At 37.2% G+C, this 24,518-nt stretch overlaps 1 protein-coding gene across 3 annotated transcripts in view; it reads right to left on the bottom strand.

Annotated features, from left to right (window-relative positions):
* The window catches only part of Cfap299 (cilia and flagella associated protein 299), a 471,810-nt gene extending 452,795 nt beyond the window's left edge, over positions 1-19,015 (bottom strand). For 2 of the 3 annotated variants that reach the window (XM_076926435.1, XM_076926434.1), the window contains exon 1: positions 18,866-19,015. In XM_076926435.1, the coding sequence (XP_076782550.1) occupies positions 18,866-18,976 (111 nt within the window). In that variant the 5' untranslated portion in view covers positions 18,977-19,015. The remainder of the gene's footprint in view (positions 1-18,865) is intronic. The other variant, XM_076926436.1, reaches the window with a different exon arrangement.
* Between the last annotated feature and the right edge of the window lie 5,503 nt (positions 19,016-24,518).

The raw sequence follows: 24,518 nt of genomic DNA on the forward strand, positions 1-24,518 counted from the left end.
ATTCACTTCCTGGTCCAATCAATTATTTCTGAACATATGGGAAATTTCTAATGATAATGAGTAGGTGTTTTTAAAAGATTGCATCTAAGAACAATTCAGTGTTTTCTAAGTAGTTATCATCTCCAACACTTAAAATTTAAGGACTTTTTAAAATTAAATACGGTTGTTTTATCGACTCCTTTAAACTGAAATATATATATATAATCTCACAACACATTTGTAAAAGCTCTTGGAATCAAAACCTAACCATGGTTGCCTCATATAGCAGGATCCTAGTACCTCTGAACATGCCACTAAAGGGCAGATCTATTCCACCAAGTGAAGCACAGGTGCAAGATATCCCAGGGATCCATAACTGGAGCGGGAGGTGTTAAAATGGAATCTTAGCTACAAAATTGTGGCATGGCTTTTCCTTACCCTGCAATCTCATTAATGACTAAAGTTAAGACTTAACAGTTTTTTCTGTTACTACTATCTAAAAGAATACCATCCAACTACAAAATGGATATACAAAAAAAAAAAAATCCAAATAGGACCAAAAAATCAGAATGACAATTCAAAGGCAATTTTAAATTATACATAATTTCTGTTTTCTCTGACTCAAGAATCAGAAGTGTGCTATCTGGACCATGAAAAGATGATGTAGCCACATACTTCACAATGTAACAGCTACTTCTATATTCCTTATAGCTTTCTTCCTTACAATGTAAACTGATTACTGAAGACAACCTCAAGACATTGGACTAAGACATCACCCAAATGGTGAGTCCCAGACGGCCTTGCCCACTCAGAGACAGTCACTGACAGTCAGGAGCACAGGCTTCCAATCATTGTTTTTGCATGTCTGTGACCATCCTAGGTTTCCATGAAAAAAATTAGAATCATGTTGGCCAAAGCTTCTCGTGCCCAATTCTTTACATTTAATATCATGTGTTGGATGCCTTTCCGTGAAATATACAATAAAATTTAGCTGTCATATATATTCCATAACTCCATGAATGCAGGTTCTACACATAGTTCACTGTGCCTTCAGTTTGCTGCCATTTATGAAGGGTACCATGACTATGGTGTAGGGTCCCTTTGCTTCACAGAACCCAGAGGAAGCAGGCCTCCCAGGAGCTCTAAGCCAGGCAGTATCTTAGGTAAGGAGACAGCAACACCAGCCCCAAACAGGAAGTAACTGAGACCTACTAGGACCCAGGAAGCCACTCCTGGCCTGGAGCACTGGTTTCTTCCTGTCTGCGCCTGAGCACTGAAGAGATCTTGGGCCCCAGCTTTAACCCCAGTAGTAATACCCACCCCACACAATTCTGATACAACCAAGATAATAGAAAAGACAGGCTCCAGTCAGAGACAGGGCAGGTAGCACTAAGGAGATCCAGATGGCAAAAGGCAAGTGCAAGAACATAAGCATCAGCAACCCAGGGTACTTGGCATCATTAGAACCTAGTTCTCCCACACGAAAAAGTCCTGAATTTCTTAACCCAAAACTTCCAGGAAATCCAGGACACAATGAGGAGACTAAACCTAAGGATAATAGGTATAGATGAGAGTGAAGATTCCCAACTTAAAGGGCCAATAAATATCTTCAACAAAATTATAGAAGAAAACTTCCCTAAAGAACTAGATGCCCATAAACATAAAAGAAGCCTACAGAACGCCAAATAGACTAGACCAGAAAAGAAATACCTCCCATCACATAATAATCAAAACACCAAGTGCACAAAACAAAGAAAGAATATTAAATGCAGTAAGGGAAAAAGTCCAAGTAACATATAAAGGCAGACCTACCCGAATTATACCAGAGTTCTCACCAGATACTACAAAAGCTGGAAGATGCTGGACAGATGTCATACAGACCCTAAGAGAACACAAATGCCAGCCCAGGCTACTATACCCAGCAAAACTCTCAATTACCATAAATGGAGAAACCAAGATATTCCACGACAAAACCAAATTTACACAATATCTTTCCACAAACCCAGCATTACAAAGGATAATAGCAGGAAAGCTCCAATATGAGGAGGAAAATTATACCCTAGAAAGAGCAAGAAAGTAATCTTTTTCCAACAAATCCAAAAGAAGATAGCCACACCAAGATATTCCACCTCTAATAACAAAAATAACAGGAAGCAACAATCACTGTTCCTTAATATCTCTTAACATCAATGGACTCAATTCCCCAATTAAAAGACATAGGCTAATTGGCTGGATACGTAAACAGGACCCAGCATTTTGCTGCATATAGGAAACCTACCTCAGTGACAAAGACAGACTCTTAGAGTAAAAGGCTAGAAAACAATTTTTCAAGCAAATGATCCTAAGAAACAAGCTGGAGTAGACATTCTAAAATCTCCAGCCCAAGAAAACAAATGAAGACACTCATGGCTCCACCTGTATAGGTAGTTGAGGATAGCCTTGCCAGGCATCAGTGGAAGTGGAGGGAATTGGTGCCTGAAAGTTTGGATTCCCTAGAGTTGGGGAATTCGAGAGCAGGGAGGCAGGAATGGGAGGATGGTGGGAGCACACCCTCATAGAAACTCCCAGAATTATATGGATTAGACATGACAGATGCAGGCCACCAGAAGACTAGATTCCAGAATTCAAACAAAAAATTATCTTGATACTAAAATTTGTTTTGAGAATTGTATATTGCAGAATACACAGCCTTGGTGTATCTACTCATCAAGCAAGCTGAGCAGACCTGCTTGAACCTTTGATGTCCTGGAATTTCAGCTGGATGCAGTGAAGACACAGCATCAGAGGCTTATCAATTTACTCTTCCCCAGCCCCTCTTCTTATATCTCAACGCCCATAATCAGCTTGAAGAAGTTAATAAAGAGTCGGAGCCCCTATTCCCTGGACTTGGGAACTGAGGTGGTTAATATTGGGGGCTGTCTTTCTAGGGAAAAGTAGTGGTTTTGTTGGAACAGGGAGGATTAGCTAGGATTTATTGCATAGCCATAACCTATTGGTAGAAATACGTATAATTTTTATTAAGATGAAGTTATAATTTCTTAAATGGTACAAAATTTACTTTGATTTCAAATTTAATGTTTTCATTGGTACAAGTGTCTTATTGATATAAAAGTGAGACTAATATTGTTACTCTCATAGGCATTGTGCCTATATAACACATTTAGGAATACAAGGCTTAGACCCAGTTCTTCTTTAACTTTTCTAACTGATTTGAGATGGTGAGCCTGTGAGTTAAGGGCCTATAGCAAATTCATGGCTCTGAGTTTATTGTTATCATAAACGCCAGAAGCCCTATCGTGAGAGGCCCTGAGGAAAGCATTTTAGTTGAAGCACAGATCAACAACTTCAAAATAGTAATTATGAGCATGTTCAGATTTCTTAAAAAGAATGTGAGTGAATGTCCTTAATGAAGACCATGAAAACATAGTTAAATGAAATGATGGAAACAATTCAAGACATTAAAGTAGAATTTAACACTAGAAATAGAATCACTACAGAAAACTCAACTGAAAGAAAAAAAAAACTGGAAATGAAAAACTCAGGATATCAAATGAAAGCTCAGCAGTAAACCTCACTAACAGAATAAAACTCATGGAAAAAAGAATTTCAAGTCTAGATCACATGGTCTAGAAGAAATGGGTACCTCAGTGAAAGGAAATGTTGAATCTCAAATTTCCCAGCACAAAACATCCAGGATATCTGTGACATTAAAGAAATATTAAACCTATAGATATAAAGAAAAAAGATCAATAGTACAAAAAAAAATAAACTTAATCATAGGGGAAAAAAATCTCCAATGTAAAGAAAGAGATGCCTATCAAGGTGAAAATCATACAGAACATGAAACACAGATGGGACCAGAAAAGACTCATGACAAACAATAATCAAAAGAGTGAATGTACAGGATGAAGAAAGGATATTAAAAGCTTCAGGAGTAATAAACCAAATCACATATAAAGGCAAGCCCATTAAAATAGCAACTTATCTTTTATATAATTTCATTTCGGTTTTTTCATGCAATATGTTTTTAATCTGCATACAGCCAAGTTTATTTGATGATTTCCCTATTGTGAGGCAATCACCTTTTCATTCTTTCCCTGTTGACCCCTCCCAATACAAGCAGTATGTTAATAGAATGCTTTTGTTATTTTGATTATATTCTTTGCTTCACATTCCTCTCCATTCTTCACATTCCCACCTCCATTCCTTTTCCCAATTTCATTAATATTCATTCTCTCTCTGTCTCTGTGTCTCTCTCTCGCTCTCTCTCTCTCTCTCTCTCTCAGAAGCAACAAATGGTTCCTGACAATATAAGCATGGAGTTCATTTGGGGTTTACCAAATACCTGCCCTGGAATGTGGTTTATATAAAGTACCTAATAGTACTTCATTAGAGAAAACTGATTTTCCCTTTTCTAGCAGGTATCAATTGCAAATAATCTCTTGACTAGAACTGAAACTTTGTGTCCACTTCCCCTTTTCAAGTGCTGGGGTTTTACCTGGTTCGAACCTGTTCAGACCTTATGCATGCTGCCACAGTCTATGTGAATTCACACATGTATTAGTCCATTGATCCAAGAAGATGCTGCCATCTTGGAGTCAGCCACCATCTCTGGCCCTTAGAATCTTTCCTCCTCCTCTTCCACATAGACCCTTAAGCTTTAAGAGGAGTTTGGTTATGCCATCTCATTTAGGGCTGAGAACTCCAAAGGTTTTCACTGTGTGCACACTGTCCAGTTGTGTGTCTCTACGTCAACTACTATTGACTGCAAGAAGACGCTTCTCTGGTGATGACTGGTGCTCTGATCTACTGGCATAGTAATGCACCATTCATTAGGAATACATTTATTGATATGTTCCTTTAGCAGCTGACTTTTCAAGTGGAGACTATGAAAGACATAAGGGACTGAACAAATATTCACAGAGACCACAAGCTCAAAGAGACCACAAATGCCAGCACAAACTATTATATCCAGCAACCTAACAGTCACAATCAATAGAGAAAGAAAACCAATTCAATATAAAAATTAATCTAAGCAACTTCCACCAACCAGCTCATCAAAAAGTATTCCATAGACGAAAAACTTCAGTCTGAAAAGATTAGTCAGGAAGACACGAGAAATAAATAATCCCAGAACAGTTAGTCAAAAGACAGGAAAAAAAAAAAAAAAAAAAAAAAAAAAAAAAAAAAAAAAAAAAAAAAAACACCCACACCACAACAACATGACAGAAATAACACTGTTCATTAATAACTTTCAATACTAATTGCCTCAACTGTCAAATACAAAGTCATAAACTAACAGATCAGATTAAAAAACAGGATCCACCTTCTGTTACACACAAGAAATATCTCACCATCAATGACAGATATCATCTTGGGATAAAGAGGATTAAAAAAAAAAAAACATATTCCAGGTAAATGGAACCAAGAAGCAGATGTAGCAATTTAAATATTTGGAAAAACAGACTTCAGTTCTAAACTAATTAGAAGAGATATGGAAGAGATAATGTACGCTCATTAAAGGAAAGTCCAAGAGGATATTGCAATTCAATACACTAAACACATGGGCACCCAGATTCATAAAAGAAATAGTACTATAGATAAAATCCCAGATTAAGTCTCACACAGACATAGTGGGTGACTTAAGTACCTCACTCTCACCGATATACAGATCATCCAGACACAAACTAAACCAAAACACGCTTGAATTACATGAGTCAAATGATCTATAGAACATCACACCTAAACATAAGATTATACTTTCTTTCCAGTAGCCCATGGATCTTTCACCAAAATTCACAACAAATTTTGAGACACGAAAAAAAGACTGAGAAGTAATTTTAAAATTTTTAAATTTTACATCCTTTGTGGCCACTACAGATTAAATCTGGACATCAACAACAGAAACAGTAAATTTACAAACTTGCAGACACTGAATAACTCACTATTGAATAAAAACTGGGTCAATGCAAAAAGCAAGAAGAAAATTTAAAACTTTTTAGAATTTATGAAAACGAAAACACAATATATCTAAGTCTATGGGATACAATGAAGGTAGTTCTAGGAGGCCTTGACAAAAACACTGGAGAAAACCGTGTTACCAACACACTTGAAAGCTCTAGAACAGGAGTTCTCAATCTGTAAGTCACAACCTTTTGGGGAGTCAAACAACTCTTCACAGGGGTCACCTAAGACCATCGAAAAACACAGATATTACATTGCAAATGTTTGCATTACAATTCATAACAGTAGTAAAATTAAAGTTAGGAGGTAGCAATGAAAATAATTTCATGGTTGGGGGTCAGCAAAACGTGTATTAAAAGGTCACAGCATTGGGAAGGCTGAGAGCCACTGCCCTAGAAAAACAGGAAATGTTACTCAAAGAAAGATTAGACAGGAAGACATAATAAAACTTTAGGACAAAATCATTGAAATAGAAACAACAACGAAAGTTATAAAGAATCAATGAAATGAAGAGTTAGTTCTTTGAGAAAATCAACAAGATTGACTCTTTATCCAACTTAACCAAAAGACAGAAAGAGAAGTTGCAAATTAATGATATTAGAGTTTCAATGGGAGACATGACTACAGACACCAAGAAAATGCAGAGATTACAAGGAAATATTTTTAAAATCTGTACTCTATGAAATTGGAAAATTTAAAAGAAATGCAGATTTCTTGATATAAATAGTCTAATAAAGTTAAATCAAATAAGAAATTTAAACAGACCCATGTCCATGTATGTAATGTAAAAAGTAATTAAAAGTCTTCTAACCACCCCCAAAAAAAGAGGAGGGGGATCCTACCAGACCTTCAAAGAACATTACTCTTCAAAACATTACATAAAATAGAAACTGAAGAAACATTTCCTACTCATTTTTATAAAGTCTCTAGTACTCTGATACCAAAACCATACCAAGACCTAACAGAAAACTAGAGACCAATTTCCCTTATGAATATAGGTGCAAAATTCTCAATAAAATACTTTCAAACAGAATTCAAGAACACAATATAATTAGGAAAGGAAGAAGTCCAAGAATTTGCAGACGACATGATTTTATACATAAAAGACCCTAAAGGCTCCACCAGGAAGCTTCTACAGCTGATAAATACTTTCAAGAATGTAGCAAAATACATAATTAACACATAAAAAGCAGTAACCTTCTAATATACAAATGTCAAGTGAACTTGGGGGAAGAGGGAATCATGAAAACAGAGCCGTTCACAAGAGCCCATTCACTAGAGCCCAGGAATGATTATCTTGGGACGGCTCTAACCAAGCAAGTAAAAGACTTGTATAATAAAAATATTAAGACATTGAAGAATGAAACTGAAGAAGACACTAGAATATAGAAAGCTCTTCCATGATCATGGATCAGTAGGTATAATATTGTGAATTTGGCCATCCTGCCAAAAAAGTATTCTACATATGCAGCCCAATTCAACACAATTCTTTAGTAAAAAAAAAAAAAAAAAAAAAAAACTTCATATGGAAACAAAACAAACAAACAAACAAAACTAATAGTTAAAACTTAATCCTGAATAGAACTGATGGCAGTTTCATCATCCCAGATCTCAAGTTGTATTACAGACTGCAGTGATTAAAACACCATGCTATATTATAAACTATTGTATACAGGCAGCTTTTGTGGAAATCTACCAGCCTGAGTAGTCATAGACCTTGTAAATAGGCAGCCTTGGTGGATAGTACCAAATTAGATAAGGACAAGTGAATCATAGGCAGAGTCATAATGACCTGACCCCTGAACCTTCATCCAGCTGATACCCTGTTCTGAAAGATATCTGTACTCCCCCTGAGTACTTATGCTCCTCTGTCATCCCCTTTCCCACATCCTGCATTTTCGTGTTTATAACCCCTGTGTTAAAAAGTAAAAATTATGATTTGATAATTTTTAAAAAAGGAAAAAGAAAAAAGAAATAACACACAGTGTCCCCCTGGCTCTGCCGACTTAGCCCCTGACAATCCATTTTCTTGTTCTCAGAAATACTTTGAAGTATAAAATGTTATTGTGGATTTTGTTAGTATGCTGGGTAAAATAATGTTTATTGATTTCATTTTAAATTTCGAAGTTTGTAATGAGTTAAAATGTCCCTCAACATAATTATAGGTCATATTTATTTTCATACTGTAAAATGCTAGTTAATCTGCTGAACATTTTAAAAAATTGGATTCCTTTTTGAGAATTTTATATATGAGCACTGTATTTACATAATTTTCCCCTTTCCCTCCTTCCTCCCACTCTCCCCAACCCCCCATACTTTTTAAATACATCTTATTATTTAATTATTGTTCATATATGTATACATGTATAAGTATATATGTATATACAAATACTAATAAAGTGTTTCGTAAAAAAGAAAGAAAGAAAGAACAAAAGAAAGAAAGAAAGAACAAACGAAAGAAAGAAAAACACCATGCTATTAAGAGACAACTTGGTCAACTGAACAGAATTATAGAATTCAAAACTAATAGAATTAAAGACTCAGACAAAATCCCACACATCTACAGACCAGATTTTTGACACATACATCCACCAAAAAAAAGCCTAAAATAAACAGTGGAAAAAGATGTCTTCAGACTGGATGGCTGCATGTAGAAGAATGAAAACAGATCCATATTTACCATCCTGGCAAAACTCCACATGGATCAAAGACTTCAACCAGATACACTGAATCTGATAGAAGAGGAAGTAGAGAATAGGGCTGAATTCATTGGCACAGGAAAAGACTCTCTGAAAAGAGAGTTAGCACAAGTATGAAGAACAGAAATTAAGAGGCAGGTGGATTTCTGAGTTCGAGGCCAGCCTGGTCTACAGAGTGAGTTCCAGGACAGCCAGGGCTACACAGAGAAACCCTGTCTCGACCCCCCCCCCCAAAAAAAAAGAACGGCAATTAATAAATAGAACCTCATGAAGACAAAGTGAATGTATAGCCTACAGGATAGGAAAGATAGTCTTTGCCAATTACACATCTGATAAAGTGTTAATATCTAGAATATATAAAGAACCCAAAGCACTGAACATCAGGAAAGCAAAAATACCAATTTAAGAAAGTGTAATAGAATGAAACAAGGTTCTCAAAAGATGAGACACAAATGGCTGAGAAACATTTTTTCAAAATCAACATCCTTAGCCATCAGGGAACTGCAAATGAAAACTACTTTAGAATTTCATCTTACCCTAGTCAGAATGGCCATAATCAATAAAACAAATAACAGCTTATGCTGGCACGGATGTGAGGAAAGGGGAACACTTCTTTATTTTAGGTGGGAATGAAAACTGGGACAGCTATATAAATTAGTGTGGAGGTTCTGCAAAACATTTAAAACAGATCCACCATAAGACCCAGCTATACCATCTGGGCCATAAACCCAAAAGACTCTATATCTTATTACAGAGATACTGACTCAGTCCTCTACTCACAATAGCCAGAAATCAGAAACAGCCTAGATGTTCATTTGTGGTACATTTATACAATGCAATAATTATTATTCGGCTGTTAAGAAAAAAGAAGTTTGCAGATAAACCGGGTGGAGCTGAAAACAATCAATTTGAGTGTGTAATCGAAACATACACACACACACACACACACACAAAACCTGTATTTTGCTTTTCTATGTGGATATTGGCTTTTAATCCTTATATATGTTTGTTTCAGTCCAAATAATCACAGAGGTTAGGTAGCAAGTAAGAAGAGACTGGGGAGTGGCAAGAAGAGGATTTTCCAAGAAAGGAGAAATGGACTGGAGTGTTATAACATGTTGGGAATTGGTTCCAACACTTTGTCTTAATTCGGCTCCCAACACTGTACTTCCAGACATGAGGGTCCCTGCTCCCAGTTAGCTTCATTTGGTAATAAAGAATTGCTGAGCAGGCAATGACTGGGCAGGGAGACAGGAAAGAACAGAGGGAGAGAGGAGGTAGAGGAAGAAATCCATGATGAGGAGCAAGGAGAACAGACTTAAAGGCCTAAACACATGTAAGGTTCCAGGAAAGTGGCCCTAGGAAACATTCCCTGATTGGGTCTGTTGTGCCCTTCCCCCAGGCCCAAGCAGGCCTGTGAGTCTTTTACCACAATAAACTAAACAACAGTAGGACCTAGGAGGAGGTATTGCATCGCCAGCCTTGGCTCCCTGCAGTCTGCTATGGAGCTAAGAAGAATGGACTGCTTGCTGAGCTAGCCTTGACACCTTGACACCTGCTATTTCCTTACCTAGCCCCTGCACTGAACCAAGAAGAGACTCTGGGGCATGGGGTCTATCCTTTATATGTGAAAGCAAAGTATTCAACTTCACGCCTTGATCAGAGAACTTTGTCTTGGCCTCATCTCTTCTCGCCCTCCATTCCCCTTTCATTCCCAGCCTTCCTCTCAGGTGAACCTGGTACTTGTAGCTGCTGGCAGCTACAGAATGGCACCCACCCATGGAATCTGAGAACGGAAGGCCAGCTGAGGAACATTGTCTTGGTGGAGCTCCATGGAAAATGGAAGAAAAAGCAGAGTATCTGGAGCACTTGGTAAACAACAGCATTGAAGCTAGCTAAGTTATGGCTGTGTTTACAGGAAGTGTGTTTCAGTGGGATACGGGTCTAGATTTGAGTGAGCATTGACCCAATGCAAGCTCATCTAGGAGGTGACAGTGAGTTGGGATAGGAGAATATTCGGCAAGCCCAAGAGCTGCCTCAGGCAAGAGGAGCAGGGTTAAAAAGAATTGGAAAACCGAAAAAAGGGCAGAGCACTGAGTAGCATCCATAATTCTGCCTTTTTTGTTTGTTTGTCCTTGGCATGCCAATGTCCACGTGTCTCAATTGTGTGTTTCTTGTTTCACTGTCTGAATGATTGGTGGTCTATGTTTTATGGTGTTCTATGTTTGATGTTTAAAAGATTGTTAAAATTGCTTGATCCAACCCTTGGTCTAGTTTAACTTGGTTTCAGAGGCAGTTTTAATATGCAGAGCAGCAGCTGATAAGTTTGCTTAACACTTGTAGCTAAGAGTCTAGCTGAGCTGGAAAAGCCTTTCTAACAGTTGATTGTCTGTATAAGCTGCTTTTAAAGGGGCCAGCAGGTTTTTTGGGTTCTATAAGGAAGTTAAAAGTTGTTTGTCCTAGAAAAATCTCTGTGACAAGGTGCTTTTATCTTAAAATCAGAGCTAGAGAAAGCAAGAAATTTTGTTTGGTTTAAATATATAAGATGTGTTGTCACTTCATTTTTGTTTCTAATTGGCTTTAATGTTATAAATATGTTCTACATGTCTTGCTTATAGATTATGGGCCTATAAGCTATTGGGTATGATTAAAAATTTTACAATCTTGGTTACAAGAAGTTGACTTAAGATTGGTAACTCAGGGTTAGAGTCATTCAGAAACCAGATGTATAAAGATAAGATTTTAAAACAATGTCTCTTTAGTGAGATATTAAAAGCTGCACTATCATGCATTCATATATAAGGATTGGCAGCAAAACTTTGTAACATAAAGCTAATCTACTTGGTGTTGATTTTAGAGAAAATAGATTGCTTACAAGATTAAAAATTGGTTTTGTTTCTCAAAATTATGGTTATACTCTAATGTTACAAAAGAAGCTTAAAAACATAGTTAAACTGCCAATATTCCATTGGCTACAGTTGGTAGTTCAATCGAGAGTTTGAGATTTTTTTGATTTGCCCATGTTTATTAAAAAAAAAAAAAAAAAAAAAAAAAGATACAGCACATACAGTTAAAGTTTAAAAAAATAAAAAATAAAAATAAAAAACCTTACAACACAGCACAGGCCTAGTCAGGCCTCAGAAAACAGGTGAGATTAAGAACATTTACATTTAAATTAAGACAATGCAGACTGAGCTCAGCAGAAGCTCAGGTGCCAAACATTCCTTTTGTCCTGGGTCTTCACCAGCTCCTAGAAAGGTGTTTGTTGCTGGGGAAGAGGGGTAATTCTAAGACTCAAAGACTTTTACAACAGTCTTTGGGCCAAGAGTTATAATGATTAAAATTATGCCTACTTCCCTCCATGACATTATAACTGTACCTGCTAACAAAAAAAAAAAAAAAAAAAAAATTGTTCAATTTGTTTTTGTTCCTTTGCGTCCACTTCCTTCCAAAGTTGTTAAAAATGAGATGCTTTTGGTTCCTCTAATGTATGTAACAATATTTAGAGGACAAGGTTGCTTTCAGCTTGGCCTTTATCTGATACTCTCACTCAGCTAAAAAAGATTGGTTATTAAATTAATCCAAAACAAAGTTCAAACTTAAGATTTATACAGTCTGACTTGTGTACTCCAGCTGCCATTCCAGTAAATACATATAGAATTATTATAGATCTAGAAGATGTTTTTATACCATTCCTTTACATTTCAGGTAAAGGTGGGAGGTTTGCAGTCAGTAAATTTTTTCATAATTTTTGAGAGCCCATGAAGCGATATTGTTAGAAATGTTTGCCTCAAAAAATGGTTAATTGCATATATATATATATATATATATATATATATATATATATATATATTTGTTCCTTTAATACAAAAATTAAGAGTTTAAATCTTTTAATATATATTATTCATTATATGATACTTTATTAGCGGATTTCTCTAAAGGAGTTTTTCTGCAAGCCTTTGTTCCAATATAACGAGCTTTAAAATTTTTGGAGTACTTGTTGCTCCAGAAAAGATTCAAAGGCAATATCTTTTAAATATTTGAGACCTCAGTTATATCCTAAGCAGATTGTGGCACAGAAAATTCTAATAAAAATAGATAGTTGGGACTAGAGAGATGGCTCAGCTGTTAAAGGCTAGACTCATAACTAAAAATAAAAGAGTTGAATTCCCAGCAACCACATGGTGGCTCACAACTATTTGTGATGGAATCTAGTGCCCTCTTCTAGCTTGCAAGTGTACATGCAAAAAGAAAATGGTTTCCTTTTAAATTTGATTTGTGTTTAATGTTTTTTAAAAGTTGTTAAGAGATATTAATTGGCTAAAACCTTATCTTAAGCTTACCATAGGAGGATTTAAACCTATGTTTGATATTCTCAAGGGGATGCAAGTCCTAATTCCCCTTGACAATTAACTAATAAAGGAGAGATAGCTTTGCTGAAAGTAGAGTAAGCTGTTAGTTAACAACAGATAGATTGTATAGACTATAAAAAATTGTTGGCTGTTTGTGTTATTACTACTCGTGTGCTCACAGCAGCCCTTTGACAAAAGAAACCATTAATGTGGATTTATCTTTCTTCATCTACAAATAAAGTTTGAACATCCTATTATAAAATTATTACTGTGTTAATACAAGATTATAAGATAGAATCCTAAAAACATTTTGGATGAAAGGTGTATTCCTTATTCCAAATAACAATTAAATTGATTATTGAAAAGTAATGATGTTTGGCCTATTACATGACAAAATTTTTAGGCAAATTTGATGATCATTATCCAAAGGACAAGTTGTTACAGTTTTTCTCTATGCAGGCTTTTATATTTCCTAAAATTTACTACACATGCAGCCCATAGAAAAGATTTTTACTGTATTTACTATATTTAGAGATGCCTACATTTACAGATCTATTGAGAAGGCAGTATATATAATTAAGTCACATGTTAATTTTCTTGAGTTTCCCCTGCTTCAACACAAATAATTAAATTATGTATTGTAGCCACTGTTTGAAACACTTTTTTTCAATATTTATTTATTTATTTATTTATTTATATGCAAGAGAAGATGGGCAAACCTAAAGAGATGAAGCCAATTCCACACCACAGCCAGCAGATGAGAGGGAATACATTTTCTATGCACTGTCTTGCAACCCTCTGATCTCTCCCGGTGTATACTGCTGGCTGAAACCAGCACAAACCAGCAGCATCTAATAAATAACGAGAATTATTGCTAGCCATTTTCATGGAAACTAGCTGCAGACTTCCTACAAGTAGAGAATAGAACAGCACATAGTAAACACCCAGAAGACAGGGCACTTATAAAATGTTCATGGAGTACCTCAGACAGCCTGTGTGCACAGAGGTGAGTGAGAGGGACCAAGTCTAGAACCATTGAGGCAATTGTAGCACAGAAGACTGGTGAAAGATATTGGTTAAAAGTGTAGACAACTCATCATTTGACCAAAATAATTCATAGACTTTGAGTCTGGCTAATTTCACCTTGTGGTGTTTCTAATTTGTACAATCTTCATAATAAAGTTTTAAGTTTAAAAAAGAATAATGAATGTGGTTAATCCAGCCCCTTCACTTTTTCAGAAGAAACAGGACTACAAATGGATTTAAAATAAGTCTCAGAAGTCACAGCTCCCCTGATTACAGTACTCTTATCTTTAATTTACCATTTGAAATTTGTCCCGTTCAAGTGGGCTCAAGAGATCTGTTGCAAAATACTGCACCTACAGTTAATAACAATATAGTCTGGAAAGTACTAAGAAGTAGATTTTAAATGTTCTCACAGTATGTATATTTCATGTGTATTTCAAAATACCACATTATATGAGATAAATATAATTGTGTTACTTAAAAAAAATTATATCACTGCAACCTGAGTCAATTTCTCATGACAAAAAAAGGGGGGTTTGCTTTAAATAGCATGGTGTGAGTAGTTTGCTTGTGGTATCATTGAAGGGATTCTGAAGACTCTACTTTCTAAGTGATTTAAATGGCCCTTACCTTGCAGTCACATTTAAGAACCTACCTCTCCACAGATGGCACTTTAAACATTATCATCGGGGTCCATGAAATGGCTCAACAAGCAAAGGCACTGGCCCCCATGCCTGGTGACTTGAGTTTGAGAAGTAATCAGTTCCTAGAAGTTGCCCTCTGACCTCCACACTGGCTATGTGCTGGGACACGCCCACAGGTTGTATCATTACTCAACCTCATCTTATTTTTTTATGAACATGAAAAAGATCTAAATAATTCCAAATACAAGAGCACATGTCATTCCCTCAACAGTGTTACCATTCTCTGTTCTGACTGATGGAACTTTAGTTATTTCTCACCTCTAATTTAATCTAGTAATAGCATAACAATCTCTCACCTCTCATGAACATTAACATTTTTAGTTTCTTACCTGAAAATCTATCTTTAAAAAAAATTAAAATCTGTCCAATTAGCCTTAAGTTTGGCAATGTCCCACCCGAGCTACAAAGATGACTTTATCGATTAAGAGATTTATTACTCACACTTCATCCTTTGTGGGACTCTTTTTAGCCTTCAAAAAGTTGTATGTAAACACAGACAAGCAGCATTAATTTTTTCTTCATTTCAGTGGCTTAGATGCCAAGATTAAAGTAACATCTGTGGATTTAAACTATTGCCTAACAGCTGGGGAGAAGGGAAGGGTATTTGTTGTCAAACTTTGAGTTCAATCCCTGGACCCACAGTTCAGAAACTGCTTCCAGATTGCCCGCTGACATTTTACATATGGGTGTGTACACACAAATGGAACTTTAGGTTACCCATCTAATAAGCGTAAAAGCTTGGTTGTTTGGTGATGTTGTTGTTGTCAGAAATCATGCCTTGTTAGAAACCACTTACAACTATTTTAACAAATAATTTCAAAAGGAACAAACTATCTTCATCTAAGATTATTTTCATACTGTGGCACATATTTAAAAAGGAAGGTTTATCTGCTCCTTATTTAATTTTGGTATCTGGCACCTGTCTACATTTAGGAATACAAGGCTACAAAACTTACTTTGATTTCAAATTTTAAGGTTTTCGTTGGTACCAGTGTCTTATTGATATAAAAGTGAGATTAATATTGTTACTCTCATAGGCATTGTGCCTATATAACACATTTAGGAATACAAGGCTTAGACCCAGTTCTTCTTTAACTTTCTTAACTAATTTGAGATAGTCAGCCTGTGAGTTAACGGCCTATAGCAAACTCATGGCTTGGTGTTTATTGCTAGGGTGTTTTCTATATTTTATTAGAAATAGCTGAAAGGAGTTAACAGACAACAGTCCAGATTACCTTACATGGATAGCTGGTTTTCAAAACGTCAGAAGTCCACAGAATTGACGTTACAACATTTCTGTATTAATGTTCATTTTGATTAGAGACCTGTCTGCTCCTGACAGCTTCCTGTCTTTGGATTCTAAGAAGAAATTGAGCATCTTTGGAGTTACTCCAGCTGTGGTGAGACAGCCACTAGGCAAGAATTGCCTCTTTCCATCTACAGACAAATTACTGTCCAGAAAAGAACACACTTGCAGAATAGTCGACTGATTATATCTGCCTAGACAGAATAATCAGCACTTAATAATTCTGCAGCACTAAGGTCTGTCAGATGATCCTGGGCCAGAAGGCAGAAGATCAGATGCTCCAACTTTCTGTAGTATAAGGACTGTCCAGGTGTTCAGCGGTCTCTATAAATTGGCTAAGGTTTAGAAGCTATGCTTTTTGCTTTCTGTAATTTCAGTTAATTCAGTCATTCTGGATTTCTGACGGGGTTGAAAACTTATAGTCTCATAGCCAATCCTGGCTATTTATTTTGAGATAAAAGATTTGAGTGGATGGTTTTTAGCTTACATTCATTCTAAGCCAAGAAAAAAGCCAGGTTCAGAACTAAGTGTTTTACTTAGGATAGATGACAGAAGTTCTGGTTAGTCAACAAAATGATGGACTGGGTATTAGGACTATCTTGTACCTCACGGGTACAAATTGGTATAATTATGCTCTAATTGTATTTTGAGAGAAAAGTTTTATTTTAACAGGAAGGGTGATATGTAGGAGGAGCTAAGGTGACAGGAAGAGGAGGAGTAAGGAGAGGAGGAGAAGAAGGAGAGGAAAAGCTACGTGATGAGAGAGAGAAAGAGAGAGAAAGAGAGAGAAAGGGAGGGGTGACATTGAGGCAGATGTTCACATGTCTCCACCAGTCAAAGATAGTTGATATATCTAGGTTGGGTATTGGGTTACACTTCTGATTGAGCATTACCAAACTTATAAAGCCTTTGATTAACATTTTAAAAAAACTGTATAAAAGCAAAAAGGAAAAGGGGGCATGGGATAGGGGTTTTCTAGGGAGGGGAATTGGGGAAAGGGGATGGCATCTGAAATGTAAATAAAATATCCAATAAAAAAAAGACAAAATATTACATACAAAAAAAAAAGAATGAGATGAGGATTATTGGTGTTAGTTCATTTATTTTTAAATATGTTTGTCCAGAACTTTATTGAGTTGTTAGACTGTCTGTCTTGATTTCATTCACTGTTGTAAGTTAGTTTTAGATTATTATATCCTATTGGTTTACTTTTTTAAAGTCATATATCTATAAGTTATTCATTTCTTATGAAAATTTCTATAATATATTTCTATATTATAGGAATATAGGTTTCTAAAATATCCCTTAGTGATCTTTTAAAATTCATTAGTATTTTTTATAATGGCCCCATTTTCATGTTTAATGTTATTAATTTGGATCTTCCCCTTTTATTTGGTTAATTTTGGTAAGGATATGTTGATTTTTATTTATCTTTTCAAATACCCAGTTCTGTTACCTTGATTCTTTGTATTAAAGTTTCAGGGTCCATTTCATTAATTACTCCTCTGAGCTTTATTCTTTTCAGTTACAAATTTTAGATTTACTTTTCTCTTGTGTGTCTAAGACAAAGCAGATTATTGGTTTATTTGAGACTTTTCTGAGTTTTTAACATAGGCACATAGTTGTAGACTTTTCAATTTGAATAGCCTTTGACATATTCCAAAGTCAGTCTTAGTTCATTTGTAGTTGATTGTAAGAATTTTATATTTTTATCCCTAATTACTTCAAGGATCCTTCAAGAGAACGTTGGATTTTTTTTTTTTTTCTGGTTTTATATAGTTTCTATAACTTATCGTGTTACCAAACTAATAATATCCCACTGTAATCTAATAAAACACCGAATATCATTTTGATTCTTTTGTATATATATAAAGCTTTGACTTAGGCCTATAATGTTATCTCTATTGGAGAAGTCTCGTGGGCTGTTGAGTGTGTGTTTCTTCAGTTGCTGTGTAGAATGAACTATAGATGTGTGTCAAGTCCTTTTGATCTGTGATACAGTTTACATTTGAAGTTCCATTGTTGTTGTTCATTTGTTTTGTTTTGTTTTGTCTTGTTTTGTTTCATTCTGGATGATCTGTCCACTGGTGAGAATGGGCTATGGAAGTCAATTACAGTTTATTTTACCTTACCTTATTTATGTATATTCAGTAGTGTTCAATTTATGAAATTAAGTACTCCCAACATTTGGGGCATGTATGTGTTTATATCATCTTTATCTACTTGGTGGACCATACCTGTTATTAAAATAGTGTGACCTTTTTCTCTCTTTTAAATAAACAAAACAAAAAAAAACAAAAAAACAAAAAAAAAAAAAACAAAAAAAAAAAAAGGAAGGGTGTCTATATGCTAAACTGCCATGCGCACAGGAAAAATGAGGGGAGTTGGCCGGATTCAAATCCTTCCCAGACTTCTCTATGGTTTACTCTCCCAGAACGGTGCATGTTCTGTTTGTCCTCAATAAAGAGATGGCCGATTTTCCCTCTGTGAAAGCCAGGGCCCAGGCTGTGAGATCTGCAGTTGGGAGTTTGGGGCTTCTGACTTGCAGATCTCTCCCACTGCGTTTTCCCCGCGCGCAACTGAGTCCTCCTGCTGCCCTGCCCTCAAGTGCGCATAGCAACCGGTCCTACTGGTTTCTCGCCTTCCGTCGTGATTACCATTTTACAGGGACCAAATCTACAATAGCCTGTGTGCTGCACACCAACGCTTGGAGGGCTGGGGACTCCTGCAGCCTGCGGAGGAAGCTTCTCGAAGCCAGCGATCTTCGGTGCGCGCCGTCACCGCCAGGGGGCGACCAAGCCCCGCCGCGGCTGGCAAGGCGGGCTCCGTGCTTACCTCCAGGTAGTACAGGTCGACCGTGGTGATCTGCGAGTCCAGGAAGTCTTCGTAAGTGTTGAACTGTGTGACAATGTTGTCCACGGCCGTCAGCCCCTCGTCCTGATCCATAGCGGCTACACCGACGCGTCCCTAGTAACCGGTGTGGGCGGAGCTGGACGCGCGCCGGTTGCGGGGGCGGGGCGGAGGGCGCAGCGCTGGCCCCGCCCCAGCTGGCTTCCTGAGCCGCTTCTAATCCCTGAGAGCTTCAGCCCTTCTGTGCAAACCCAAACTTTTTTTTTTTGGGGGGGGGTTAAAAGCACAGTACGAATGGGCCTACTCAGTGTTTGCAGTAAGAGCCTCGAAAGAAGAATATCCCAGAAATCTAGGAGAAATAGTCTAGTTGGGTACTTCAAAATAACACGTGATTTGGGTCAGTTTCATAAATTACAATTTAAAGGCAAGTTATGGTTACATTTTAGTGCCAGGAACAATTTATAAACTTCCCAAACGAAGCAGCCTTAATGATCGCCTTTGCCCTTGCCTTCTGCCTTTCCTTTCCTTTACTTTTTGTTATTTAAAATTCAGTAAGTTGGAAATTACTCGAAAATCGAGAACGTCCTTTGTCTTTAAAAAAAAAAATGGGAGGAATCTTAATCATGGAACAACATATCCGACGGGGACACTGACGTTGCTTTATATTTCTATTTACTCATTTCTTAAAAATCCTATAGTATAAAATTGAACTTGAAACATTTCTTATTACAAATGACTTGTACAACTGTTTCTCCACTGGAAGCACAGATGCTTGCTGTTATGCCAAGGGAACTTACAATCATCCATCATTTGTAGAAATCAAATCAGATTCTGCAATGAATCTTTTCCATCTGTTAGTGGAGGGAAATCTGAATACAAAGTAAAGCCAGTGTTGTGGATAGCCCCGGCCTTGTAATTTAATACTAATTCCCCTTTCCTATGAAGGGCTGCAGAGGAGGTGTGAGTCGTTTCTAGTGAACCTTTTGCCCATCTTAATTTGTAAAATAAAGGCTGGAGCCAGTGATTGGCCAGAAGAAGGGGAGGTGGAGAAATAAAGGTTGGTGGAAGAAAGTAGAGAGGAGGGCTGGGGGAGGAAGACAAGGGAGAGGATGACTGGGAAGCAGAAGGTAGAAGGACAGACTCAGGGTCTGGAAAATCTTCAAGTTATAAGGGTCTCATAGCTGGGGAACAGAGTAGTGTAGGGGTATCTACCCAATCTAGGCTTACAGAATATATTCATAATTACTGAGTCGTGTTTTCAATGACCTGTCCTGATTGGGTTGGAGATTTAAGTATCTCCCACTACAAGCCAGGACTATTTAAGACGCCAAATTGCACAGTACATTATATCTTTATTAAAATAAACAGCTACCAACAATTTACATTGTATAATTAGCTAGAAAGCTAAAGAAATTAAACTCCAAGAGTGGAGGAAAAAATTCCATGTGACTTAAAACATTACCACAAGTAGAGAAGAGAGGTCTCTGTATTGTCAGGTCCAAAACAATCTCAGGACAAATGCCTTTTGTGGTTTTTAGACTCTGAAGGGCTTGCTGGCCCCCAGGCTATCAACATCTCAAGTACCTGTTACAGAGTCCAAGCTGACAACCGGGCTCCTCCTCTCATACCACCCCCTACCCTGAACTTCTCTAACCCATGAGCTTCCCTTCCCACAGTTTCTCATTCCTATAGAACCCTGACATTCTATGTGTTCTCCTGCCTCGCTGCCTGCCCCCTCTCTGTGCCAGAGGCATTATTCTGCTTGTGCTGAGCACAACAGAAAGCTTAGAAAAGTTTCTGCCACTAGGGTTCACAAACTATGAACCTTGCTTTTGTGTGGTAATTCATTCAACTTAACCACACACCAGCTCTGTTCTAAATACCATACAATCATTTAATCACAACAACAAACTCACTAGAAAACCGGCATTGGTGCTGACCTCCATATGGAGACAGGATGAGTTTAAATGACTTAGCCAAGGTGTCAGGTGCAGAAACAAACAACACAAAAGTAACAATAGTCCTTTTCTCTCACAGGGGGAATGCTGATGTAAAGAAAGGTTATTAAGGAGCTGCATAAAGATAGTAGAAAAGTTTGTTTCCTAGAAAGAAAAATAAACATGCAATACGGAACATAGATTGAAACAAAGCCTAAAGCCATAGGAGCATCTTCCAAACGGTGGAGGCAAGAAACACGAGCTCCGTGGAGGATGGAGGGACACGGGAAAGACTATTGAAGGGAGGAAGCTGAACAGACAGAGAAGAAAGCTGAATTAAAATTGAAAGCAGTTGCAAAAAGAAGTTTCAAAAGAGACCAGCCACATCCCTGGACAGGAAAAGCTGTGGTGTCCAGGAATGAAACGCACACTACTCGGGGAGCTTGACTGCGCTTACATCTGTTACAATTCCTGCTGACATCCTCCCACACCAGGGTCTATCGTCCTCTTGAAATAATAAAACAGCTAGGGAATGTTTGAATTCGTAACACTGTGGCACTCTGATATCAAGGACGATTGATTTTTACCTCCATTGTTCTAGTAGATCCATTGTAGCTGAACGTTTTAAAAGATGCTTCATTAAACTGACCATGCGGTCAGTAGCTCTTTGGTGAAATGATCCTAAAAGCATAAAAATTTAAACAATTTAAAGGTATTTCCAATCAATGACTCTCATACTGTCCAAACACTTTTAACAGAGCACTGTCTTTGTTAGTAGAGAAAGAAATTTATAAATGTAGCCCATTCTACACAGAAAGGTTAAAATTACAGAAAACCCAACAACACAGTCTTCTAGATTTTCACTTAGGGTTGAGAAACACTTTAGACCTGAGCCTGAGAAACGCCATGAAGGAATGGCAACCATGAAATGCGAAAGATTAGACAAGTCTCTTTTCTATAGTGAGGCCTTTGTTATGACGAAGAAATACTTTATTTTGGAAACCATAAATTCCTTCTTCAACTCTGGTACTTTTAAAAATTGATTCCAGGAATTTAGCACCAATCCCAGCAATTCTATTCTTTGCCAAAAGACAGAGAATATATATATATATATATATATATATATATATATATATATATATATATATATATATTACACACACACACACACCAAACTGCAAGATGTAAGAGAGAAGAGCCATACGGAAGAGTAAGAAAATACATGCCCTATTTAGCTTACTTACTAAGTAAAGAAAGCCATACTATAAAGTAAAGTTCATAGGAAAAGCCAAAACCTAGCATTTCTTTTAAACAAATGGGCTTTCTTCTATTCTCACTAGAGCGAGATGAAGTCATTTCAAAATACATTCTACCTTTTTCTATTCCCAAATAATCAGTAATATTCTATGCTAGCTGGGAAAGTCAGTAAAAAATATAATTTTGTATGTGGACATGATCGGAAAGGGGTGCTGTGCTAATTATGTTAATAGAGGCTAAACACTCTGAGTAAGAACCTGAGGTCCCATTAGGAGGGACTTAATACATTACCGTATTAAAGAAAGAAAAACATAGGCTTTCTCTAATAAGACAAGCAATTTGTGCCTGATGTTACCCAACTGCTTATTAAGTGTCTGTGATTGAAGGTGGGGGCTATTGCTTAATTGTGAGCCATGGAGAACTCTGTGTGTGTGTGTGTGTGTGTGTGTGTGTGTGTACATGCTTTGTAATAATGATGACACTAAATTCTAAATTCAGTTAAGCTGGTTTGGGGGGTGAGGTCACTGGGCTTCCACAGTCTTGTAGCTTAGAATGTAGGGCAATGTTGTATTTCATGTTCCCCTGCTTGTCAGTCACAGAGACATAGTTGTTCATTTGACATGATTCATGAACTTTCCATTTTTCTTCAATAACTGACAGTGTGATTGAGTTCAGAAGAAAGACAATATAAGATGGATTTGTCTCCAGGTTTGAGATTGACCAATATCAGCAGCTGATTAAAAAAAAAAAAATCCAGTGTGCTAATTCTTAAGATCCCCGAGTTGCCTGTGCTTCTTTAACTAGGGATTGATTATGACCAGGCAACTATTACACCTTTAGGAATATCTTGCCATGCTGATCTTTGCTGTGGTCCATAGGTATCACATATGGGTAGAACTGTGGATTGCTGCCCCCCCCCCCAACAGCTTGTATGTATAGCACCTTTCAGAACTATGAAAGTTTGTCTTTAGGCTGGAGAGATGCTCCACAGTTAAGAGTACTGGATTCTGTTCCAGAAGACTCAGGTTTGATTCTCAGCATCTACATGGAAGTTCACAAGTGCCTGTTAACTCCAGTTCACTGGGGTCTGATGCCTTCTTCTGGCTTCTGTGGTCACCAGACTTGTAAGTGGTGCACAGACATTCATGCAGACAAAATACCCACACATGTAAAAAGTAATGAAATAAAAATAAAGAAAGATAGCTCTCATGGAGGAAGCTTTTTGGTCAGACCCAGCTCAGATCCTCTGTCCTGTGTTCCTCTGAATGGTGTCTTTAGCAATGGGGACTTCTACATCCATTGTCTTTCTTACTACCCTATGTGTTTATGGGCCACAGATTTAAATAACTGTGCAACTCTCCTGAGCACCAAGCCACATACCCAGCTATCTATAAGACAGCACTTGAATGTATAACATGTGTGAAGGTGAATTTTTCCTCTCTCTCCTAGTGTTCTCTCTCTCTCTCTCTCTCTCTCTCTCTCTCTCTCTCTCTCTCTCTCTCTCTCTCTCTCTCTCTCTTCTGCCCTGCCCTGCAGGTCCTAGGTTATTCGTGAGGGACGAGGAGGATTACAATCCTGGAAGAACGGGCGAGAGAGAATGGACTCAAGGAAGCAAATGCTTGTCAAGAGTCATATATTTGGGCACAAAGTCCTTCCTCTCCGGCACACATTGGTGTTTCAAGCAATCATTCTGATTTCATTCTGAAGAGTGGATGAGAAAAGGGACAAAGACAAACCTGAAAAAAGGAGTCAGACTTTGGCCTGGGCAAGGAAGCATGTTTATTTATAATACATTTTTTATTTTATAATAAAATAATAAATAATAAAATAATAAATAAAATAATAATAATAAATAATAAATAAATAATAAAATAATAAATAAAATAATAATAATAAATAATAAATAATAAAATAAAAGACTTTGGCCTGGGCAAGGAAGCATGTTTATTTATAATACATTTTTCAAAGGGAGGGGTAAGAGGGATCCAGGTGATGGGAAAGTACAGAATCTTCTTGGCCTGTGCCCTGAAACAATGGCGGTCTAACTGTTTGCTTCAAAAGATACAGTACACTGCTTTACATCTAAAAATCTATTTGTATCTATCAAGCAGAACCTTGTGGTTTCTAGGGAGATAAAGCTACAGGAGACATTGTGCAGGTGGGGAGAAGTAGGGGGTGAGGGTAAGAGGCGAGGGTCTTGGCTTCTGACACTCTCTCTCTCTCTCTCTCTCTCTCTCTCACACACACACACACACACACACACACACACAACTTCAACATAATGTCCTCATTTCTCTTGGTGATGGGGGGAGGGCAGGACATATGACCAAAGTACATATGAAACTCTCAAAGAATACATTTTAAAAATGCCTTAAATTAAAAGAAAAGGATCTATAGTGTAATCTCTCCTCACCCGTCTCATACAAATGTTGGAGAAGATGCAT

The sequence above is a fragment of the Arvicanthis niloticus genome, chromosome 27 (assembly GCF_011762505.2).
Source record: "Arvicanthis niloticus isolate mArvNil1 chromosome 27, mArvNil1.pat.X, whole genome shotgun sequence".
Classification (NCBI taxonomy): domain Eukaryota; kingdom Metazoa; phylum Chordata; class Mammalia; order Rodentia; family Muridae; genus Arvicanthis; species Arvicanthis niloticus.